Genomic DNA, 10,237 nt, shown 5'->3' with positions numbered 1-10,237 from the left:
TTTTAATTACAAAAATAAATATTACTTTTTACAAGTAATCATAACTTGAATAAGGTGAATTATGTTCATCCACCACACTTTTAGTATAACATCAATGATCATTGAAACACATCATTTCAGTAATCTAGCAAACTTGTACAAGAAGAAGTAACTTCGAAGGAACCATGACAGATGTATTAGAATTTAGAAGCCGCACCACCGACCAGAGATCGGTGTATGCAACAGCCACCTGAAGCTAAGCTAGGAGTTGAGAGGGGTTTATGCATCTTGGACTTATGAATTAATGTTTGCTGGAAATACTTTACGTAACCTTTTGATCTTTTGATAATTTTTGTCCCTTTGACTTTAGATGGTAATTAACTTAATGAAAATTATTAATTCAAGAATGGATATAAATACTTGATTCATAAAAAATAAACCAAACGAGCTATACGCTTAAGTCAAAATCATCATGATTTCAGCTTCACATTAAAAAAATTGAGACATCTTCTTGTAATTTAATAATATACTTACAAGAATCATTATACAATGTAATGTCAATACCTTACAAAAGAATCCAATAAAATATACATATAATCAAGAAGAACAATTCTTACTTCTTGAAAATGAAAATTAATGTAATTAACAGCAATTAATTATTATGATACATTAATTATATGCTAAGGCTTTATTACGAAGGACTTGGCAAACAACTCGAAAGTTGCACACCTCTTTCAAAATTTAACTTCAATTCTGGTGCCCTTGTATATAGCTTCTTCATATTTGAGTTTTGTTCATGAGCCAACTTAACCAAGCTTCTCTTGGCATTAGCCCTAAATGGACAATTTGATGCCAAAAAACCATCCACCAAATGTAGATATGCTTCCAAGTCATGACAACACGCCACGTCTGCATCCGGTTTTAGGTACGGCGAGCTTTTGGTGTCGACTCTTAGTTCTGTCCCGACATGTGCGTATGCCCATGGCATGTTATTATCTAGTATGTTGAGAATTTTGTTCGCAACATTTGTCTCTCTTAGCTTTTTATCGAGTTGCTCACTGACAAACATTCCTGGGACCCGAGTGATAAGATCCTGAGAGTTTACAATTCGTAGTACTTTCACGTTTTGGGAACACAAACGTTTAGCGAAAGCCTGGTTTCCAACACGAGGTCCACCAAACGTGTACACGGCTATTGGTGGCATGTCTTTCGCACAAGTGCTTAAGTCATCTGCCACCAATAGTGCTAATGCCGCACCAAGGCTATGTCCAGTCACCGTGATACTTAGGGTTTCACCTTTGTATAACTCGGTTAGTTGTTTGACTTCTTCAACTACTGACTCAGCCAGACTCGACACATGGGATCCAGCTGTCTTGTACAAGCTTAGAAACCCGCACTCCACTTTTGGTTGACCATCACTAGGATTTTTCGCCCCAGGGACTTGTACCAGCAAGTCCCTCATGTTTTCAGCCCATTCACAACACGTGGCGGTTCCACGGAGGGATATTACAATATCCCTCCGTCCCATACGTGATATCTCTCTCTGATCATCACAAACCGCCACATACCCAATACAACTCGTTCGCTGGCTCATCCAGTTGAGCCCTGGCGCAAGTTTATCCACCCATTTCGGCAACCCAACCGACGAAGTCGCATAAAGATTCTTCGTCACACGATACGACCTATCAGGCAACGCCACGTGTCTAGGGGGCGGAACTTCCTCTGCTGATGTGGCGGGATTCGAATGAAAACAATGATACGCGGATTGAATAAACTCGCCATACCGAATCATCTCTCGCCGAAGATTCTCATCTAATGGATCAATTAACCCGGACCAATTATTACTCCCATGATACTCCCTCCACCGTGAAGCTAAACTATTCCTTGGAGAGTATTCGATACCGTTTTTCGATAACAACCTTCGCAACCGGTTAAGATGCCTTGGAGACATCTCTTCCACCACCTTATTCTCCGGCCAAATTTGAGGCAAATTCAATCCTCCTAGCAAACTCTTTTCTCTAGCATTATTATTATTATTAACCGGCTCTTGATTAACTTCTGGCTCGTCTAATATAACCCGAGGCTCGGTGCCAATAAGTTTCTCAAGATTAGAGAGGTGTTGCATGGTTGATCTTGTGGTTGATAAGGTATTGGTGTTCATCATGGTTTTTGTATAACAAGCTCTTCCTAAAGGGTTTAGAAGTGATCCATTATTGCGGCTGCCGACACCGGAGAGTCTTGCTTGAAATTTGTTGAGGTTGTTTGCCGGAAGTGTTGAACCGATTTGCATCATGGTGTTTGAGAGACAAGTATATGGAGTTAGATGGTTATGGAGATTAAGTGGCATGACATGTAATGGACAAGATATGTATAGAAAAGTTGGAGGGGTAAATATGGAAATATAGCTTTTTGTTTAATGTTTGAAGATGTCCCTAAAGAAGTAGGAATTATCAAAGTAACTTCCTTGACGTTTGATTAGTTGATCATTCGTTAACTAATAACCACCCAAGTAAAGTCGTGAAAAGATTGCTAGTGACAACTGACAAGACTCCTGTGGTCCTTTGGGTCATAAATTTATGTCATTTTGGTCCGCAATATACTTTATGATTTGATGAAAGAAAAATAAGTGATTTAGATATGGTTACAACTTTAGCCTACTTTAACCGAAAGTTATCATTTTGTTTGACTGGTTTAAGGTTTTAAAATACGAAACAATGAAATAAGCAAATGAGTTGTAAATATTATGTGATATGTGAATGTGAATGTGTCATCATGAACTATAATCATTATGTAACGTACATTGTAATATCGAGAAAATGTTATAAGATGAAAATTAGTAACATACTTTTTATAGCTTTAAAGAGCCAAAGATGGCAATTAGACGACTTTGGGGCGATAATGTGATATTGATAATCCTACTATCCTAGTTCTATACGAGATGGTACGCACATAGAGTTTTGGGGTATGCCCGTACATTAGTTAAAAATTACACTTTTGGGATTCCCAAATACGTTTCTTATTATTTAATTTTGTTTTACTAACAAATTTCAAATTTAATTTTGTTTTACTAACAAAGAAATTAACATTTTTAAAACTTTTTTCGTTATATAGAAACATAGATATTACATTAACATAGCAGGTAGGCGGGCAACAAGTTGCGTCGCCACCCCTTTCTGAATTGCAAACCCTAACATGCTAAAGACATACCCCTGCCCTTTGGAGTCGACACATTGCTATGCACAACCCGTTGGACCCTGGTTAGGAAACGGATAGCTTCCGGTGCCAAGGAACCAAAGGTATCAAAAGCCAAAGGGACAAAAACATGTTGGTTCTCTTCGCAGGCTTTAGCATGTTTCTCCACCTTCTTCGTTTCAGCCCTTTTCATTGCTTGCCCAGCTACAAACCCATTATCCCTCAAACCAACTAAGGGAGATACCCCTGTGAGGTCAACACAAGCGTGTTTTCCCCCGGCCCAACCAAAGACGAGCAAATCTGCCGGTCGTAGAGTGGATCTCCCTTCCGTGGGGTCTGTAAGGAAGTTTAATACCAAAGAAAAAGAAGGTGTACACGTATTGCTTGGGTAAATGAGTACGTATGTATCCAGTAATCGGGTCATGTATCGTATAATATTATATCCATTTACGTGAATAGTTTTCTTGGATATTTTGTTTTGACTCATAAAATTCAGGTTCATTATCCACATCTAGACTAGAAAATAACCAGAGAATAAATCAATAGTCGTGTTATCTTCAGTATTCTTCACAAAGTAACAGAAAATAAAGAGGGACTATTTGTCATATCCAATATCAAGAAGGGGTAACTGAAAAGTACGAAAGATTTAATGAATGAAGACCAGATGGCGGATTGACTAGTCAAATGGCAAAATTGAAATAAGATAAGAGTTTAAAGGTCAAGTTCTTAGTTCTTACATAGTAACATGTATGAACTTGACCAACATAAAAATTGCAACTCGACTCGCATATTTGACTTTTTTCCTGGACAATGAAAAATATAATTTTTTTTCATCTGACCGTAACGCGTTTCTATAATTAAACAACGTCAAAATGTAATATTATAATACTACTACGATAAGATTGTTAGATCATACGTAATGGAGGGCAGAGGAAATATCTCTTTCTTTAATTCTATTTAATTATGTTGGTTCACTTTAATCTTGTTCAGTCATTAAAGTTTTAGGACGTTTCGTACAAAGCGTTGAGAAGAAATGGAAGCCCAAAGTGCCATATATCGTCTTGGAGACGGTGTTTCTGACGCTATGGGGCTTTTTGCATCTCCATGGCTCCCCACTACGAGTGGCCTTATACTAGTTGTAAAAATATTGAAGCAAAGTCATATATGATTAGACTATGATGTGGTAAAAGATTCAATATATTAATCTCCTATCATATATTACGTATGCGACTTCTACAAACATAAATTAAAAAAAAAATACATGAAACCCTTAATCAAGCACTCCCCCGTCACCAACGATCTCCTCTATTAAGCTATCTCCACTGCCACCGATTCCACCACTCATCGGCATCAACGCTCCTCTTTCACCATCACCGGCGTCGATAATGAGTGTCCAGCAACTAGGCAGAAAAACAACACTTCTCTCCTGCGTTCACATGTTTGTTTTAGCAATTTGATGAATTAAACTTTAAAACTGATCAAATTAATCATTGATTCATCCGAGCAAACACATCTGGATATTTAATCAAATCAATTTTTAACTTGAGCATAATTTGTTTTAACCTTGAACGTTTTAGGTTTTGAAATTCAACTTGAGCATATTTGTTTTCTTAACATTGAACGTGATTCGTGTTCATAATGTAAATTTAAGTTATTATTGTACGTTTAAGTCACCTCTATATAAAAATATATATTTATAGACTTTATAAACAAAAGAGAAAGGACAACTCCGATAACCACTCCATTCAGACTCCAACTACTCGGTTTATTTGCTTTTCTAAATAAACTATTAAAGTTAAGAAGTTGACAAAACAAATTTTAATATTATATAAAATATATATTTATAGACTTTATAAACAAAAGAGAAAGGACAACTCCGATAACCACTCCATTCAGACTCCAACTACTCGGTTTATTTGCTTTTCTAAATAAACTATTAAAGTTAAGAAGTTGACAAAACAAATTTTAATATTATATGACATCGACGTACTTAAAGTCTTTCTTTTTTGTGATATTATTTTTATGTATGGAATTCTCAAAATACGTAAGTGGTTTTTGTTCAAAAAGTTTATATGACTAAAGTTGTACAGCGGTAAACTATACACGGAAGTCATCAAATAGACAAATACCTAAACGAACCAAACACTTGACTTTGCCGATGGGATCACAACTAGGTAACACATGAACCGGTTCGGTTTGATTATGGATTTAAACCAAATGTTTCGATTTTACATTTTTATGACCGCTTCTATTATAAACGGTCCAATTAGTTATGTTAACTGCCGACTTTAGAGGCTAGTCATCAAAGCTCGATTTAGTTAATAAATCTAAGTTATATTTACGTTAAATAACATTTTAGCAACCTTTTTATAAGTTATAAAAAAAAGAATAAAAACCTAATATGTTAGTTATAAAAAAATATAGAAAAACTTAACGACATACCATGCATCAATAAAAAGTGAACAAGTATTAAGGTTATTTTTAGTATTGGTTTGGTTAAATTAATTCTATTATATATACACATGATCATAACGGAATCATAGGAATCGGTTATTCATAAAATAGCCGATTATTCAGTTTCTCAATCGGTTTGATTATGAAATAAATGATTTAATTGTTTATTTTGGTTCACAGCCACAACTTTCATATACGGGTTAAGCCCAAACCTAGTTCAACACCAATGACATTAGTCATTAGTGGACCTATTCAAGATAGCTAACATGTACAATTTTGCACAGTACATACATGAATCAGGAATGACATAAGCCTAGCAAACAAATGACTTGCAAAGATTATTATTCATCATAACTTGTGTGGGACCCATCCCCATACAATTTCGTAATGGGCAAGCAAGACTGAAGATAGTAAGATACTGTAGGGGTATGGTACTAAACCCGGTTTTACGACCCTAAATTTATTATGTTTGGCTTATTTTATTATATGGACTAATACAATGTTATTGGGCTGAGGGGGTTTTGTGGAGGTAACCCTAACTGGGCTAGGCCCATTAGGGTACCATGATAGTGGCCATGAGGCTCTCTATATAAGGAGGTCTCCACCTCCTTATTAAGGGGCATTCTCAATAAGAGCCACCACCATATTTTTAGCTCGCCTCGCATATGCTCACGCATCACGTATGCTCACGCGTATGCTCACGCATCACGTATGCTCATGCATATCACATCTGCGCATGAAACATCTGCGCATGGCGCATATCACATACGCGCCAAACTTAAAGGTTGGGAATCCTCATAAACCCATAGGCCACGCGCCAAACTTAAAGGTTGGGAATCCTCATAAACCCATAGGCCACGCGCCAAACTTAAAGGTTGGGAATCCTCATAAACCCATAGGCCACGCGCCAAGCTTAAAGGTTGGGCACACCTCATAATTTGCCCGAGGATGGGAACCATGCAATACATCCACTTTTAGTTGACATGTTTTTGCAGGTTCGGCTACGAGTCGCACAAGCACCTATGACATTATTATTATTATCTGGCCGTTTGTGCCTCCATTATTATTTTGAAGACAAGCCTGGATAGTCATCCTGCGCAGAAGAGGCCCTTGTGGGCCAGTCATTATCATCATATTATAGCTCGTAAGTCGCCTCGCGCGCAAGCTTAATTATTCTTATAGCTCGTAAGTCGCCTCGCGCGCAAGCTTTATTATTTTTAGCTCGTAAGTCGCCTCGCGCGCAAGCTTTATTATTTTTAGCTCGTAAGTCGCCTCGCGCGTAAGCCTTATTATTCTTATAGCTCGTAAGTCGCCTCGCGCGCAAGCTTTATTATTTTTAGCTCGTAAGTCGCCTCGCGCGCAAGCTTTATTATTCTCATAGCTCGTAAGTCGCCTCGCGCGCAAGCTTTATTATTCTCATAGCTCGTAAGTCGCCTCGCGCGCAAGCTTTATTATTCTCAGCTCGTAAGTCGCCTCGCGCGCAAGCTTTATTATTCTCAGCTCGTAAGTCGCCTCGCGCGCAAGCGTTATTATTCTCATAGCTCGTAAGTCGCCTCGCGCGCAAGCTTTATTATTTTTATATAGCTCGTAAGTCGCCTCGCGCGCAAGCTTTATTATTCTCATAGCTCCTAAGTCGTCTCGCGAGCAAGCTTTATTATTCTCATAGCTCGTAAGTCGCCTCGCGCGCAAGCTTTATTATTCTCATAGCTCGTAAGTCGCCTCGCGCGCAAGCTTTATTATTCTTATAGCTCGTAAGCTGCCTCGCGCGCAAGTTACATTACATTATTATCGGGACGCGCACTCTATCTTTTATCAGGCCCCGCGCCACTATTGTTATGATGCGTGCTATATCTTATTCATGCTAGTGCACCATCATTATCATAAGGACCACAGCATGTCACCATCATGGAGAAAACCTCCCAAAACTCAAAGACAATAAAGACAAGGCCGAAGAAAAGGGAAAAAACCGCCTCATGTCCTAACACACCTCATAAAGTCCAGCGCTCCACCTAAACGCTTGCACGCCTAGGAGCAACACTGGACTTGGGGGGCTTGTAGGGGTATGGTACTAAACCCGGTTTTACGACCCTAAATTTATTATGCTTGGCTTATTTTATTATATGGACTAATACAATGTTATTGGGCTGAGGGGGTTTTGTGGAGGTAACCCTAACTGGGCTAGGCCCATTAGGGTACCATGATGGTGGCCATGAGGCTCTCTATATAAGGAGGTCTCCACCTCCTTATTAAGGGGCATTCTCAATAAGAGCCACCACCATATTTTTGTGTCTGTAAACAAGAGATCCTTGAGATTTCTTAGCAGTCACCTCCACACCCCCAAAAGGCCATTGCAGCTCTCTAACCAGAGAAGAAGATCAAGACGTGGTTCGTTCATCTCGACATCCGTGAAAACATCGTCATGGATCAGGTCAGATTCATTTCATGTTTCGACAGATACGTTTGAGCCTATCAAACATATGTACAAGGCCTCTTAAACTCTCACAACTAACAAAAAGCATTTCAATAGTCAAAAGGAGGCGAATGAAGTTCCTAGAGTGCAAAGGGAAAGGAAAGTGTTAAGAAAATCATTTTATTCTCCCTTTGAAAATTATATTACATAAATATATGCAAATATTCAATGCATAGTATATAATATAACATCATTTAAACTCATATATGAAGCTACAAGAATCAAACAAAAGAAGAAAAGTCAAGATTTGTCTTCTGAGGACACATAACAAACACGGTTCTTTTAAAATATGTTTCGTTCTTATATATGTGTCTTGCAGTATAATACCATAGCAGTAGTTATATGACCGGAGATGAATAAACGAGACTGAGATAGAATTTTGATTTGCATGTTTTTATTTTATTTGTTGGATAGAACAAGATTGTGATACTTGAATGACAGTAACACTAACATATATATCCTGCTTTATTGTTTTGTGAAACTAAACAAGTGGAGAGAGTTCTTCTATTTGTATTAGTGGTTGTCAAATATCTCACTATATTTCTCTAGTAACTAAAGAAGAACCGATTAGTTCATTTTAATAGTCTGATCCAATGATATAAGGGTGATGGTTATAGGTTAGGATCTTTATGATCTCATATTCAAAAATTGACTCAAGGGGTTTTTCTAATGTGCTGGGTCTCCCTTTTTTTTATGGTGTTCCTGTGTGAACCGATTTGAAGCGTCAAAATATATATGAATGGTTGTCATCCTGTATCAGGATGACTCGCTTGTGTATTGGGGTGGGTTCAAATACTATTAATAAAAGTTCATTTTAATAGCTAGAAACAAATGATAAACTAAATTAGCATTTCATTTAATGATAACCATTACAATTAAACATGACATGCTCTGTGTTTAGCTTGAAAAGTCACTTAATCACCCATTGACAACACTTGAAATTAGATATGCTTATATGGACCGAGTTTGCTCCCTTGCACGTCTTGGTGTTGGAGAAAAACCAAATTAAAGAAGAAGTTTACATGTGTTGTCGTTCAAGAAGAAAAAACTGTGATGTATTTAAAAGTTTGTTCTAGTAACAAATCTAGAAGTAAAATTAAGGTTTGTTAAAAAAAAACTCGTTTGGACCAATAAGCTAGTAATCTATTATTAAGTAATAATATTTGAGTTTTACTACTATATTTTTCTTTGTATAAAATACAAATGTCGATCTAGTTTTTATGTGCCTTTCCTCAAATGAAGTAGTCATTTTCCTTCTCTTGTACTCTTGTACTTTATATAAACATATTTTTTGGATAGTATAATTATATACGCCCCTCATGATTAAGTAGCCACCTATTTGTTGGACAACTTTTAAGTGAAACCTATTTGTAGTTTACGCCAATTACATTTTGTTGATGAATAGGATCCCACTATTCTATAGAAATTTAAAACAATTTATACATTATCTTATATTTAAACAATTTAGAGAACCGCCTATCTGATAATTTTATATGTGAAGTATGGGATATGATTATTTTTTGTTTTTTATTTAATAATGTTAACTTAGTAGTTGTTTTACATTTATAAATTGTTTCTAATAATATAATGTTAATTCGGTGTTTGAACCGGCATGAGTGTTTAAGGAGAATTTGAGAATAGGTGAGCCAGATTGAATTGTGACACCTTTTGTCTCTTCATCGGTGTTGTTGGGCTCGCGCAGCCTTGTGTTTGCATGTATGCATGCTAATTCTTTGTGATTTTGATAAACTCGTTTTCTCACTTCTCCTTGCTAAATGACCCCAACCCAACTCATTATCTTTGACAATCATGTACTGAAACATATTTCTTGCTCAGGTTTTGACTCATAGGCTTCAAACTTCTTCATTTAGTAGACCTTCTTGCATTAAGAAAGTTGATTATAATTGTCCAATGTGGTAATGAACAATTATCACCATATTTTACACACTATATAGATCAGAATCATTTTATAACTTTCATGTGATTTAAGAACTTTAAAGCTCTTAACAATCATCATTTTATTTGTTTATTTTGTATAATTAAATATAATATGAAGGTACTTTTGTTAAATTTTACATATAGGTAAACTGGTTATTACATATATGTAAATCGGTTATAACACCAATGTAACTTGGTTTGGTT

The 10,237-nt window shown here is 36.7% G+C and overlaps 1 protein-coding gene across 1 annotated transcript; it reads right to left on the bottom strand.

Annotated features, from left to right (window-relative positions):
* Positions 1-647: 647 nt before the first annotated feature.
* On the bottom strand, positions 648-2,500 carry LOC143616061 (phospholipase A1-Ibeta2, chloroplastic-like). The gene has a single exon (XM_077089013.1). It carries the CDS (start codon positions 2,324-2,326, stop codon positions 671-673), a length of 1,656 nt encoding a protein of 551 aa, XP_076945128.1. The 5' UTR covers positions 2,327-2,500; the 3' UTR covers positions 648-670.
* Between the last annotated feature and the right edge of the window lie 7,737 nt (positions 2,501-10,237).

Source organism: Bidens hawaiensis, unplaced genomic scaffold (assembly GCF_021521415.1).
Source record: "Bidens hawaiensis isolate Kalapana, Puna unplaced genomic scaffold, B.hawaiensis_p1.1 tig00045476_1, whole genome shotgun sequence".
In the NCBI taxonomy this organism is placed as follows: domain Eukaryota; kingdom Viridiplantae; phylum Streptophyta; class Magnoliopsida; order Asterales; family Asteraceae; genus Bidens; species Bidens hawaiensis.
The sequence above is the reverse complement of the archived record's forward strand: the minus strand, read 5'-3'. Positions and strand labels throughout refer to the sequence as shown.

Coding starts and splice junctions, on each gene's coding strand:
- LOC143616061 (XM_077089013.1), bottom strand. CDS start 2,326: ATGCCACTTAATCTCCATAACCATCTAACTCCATATACTTGTCTCTCA.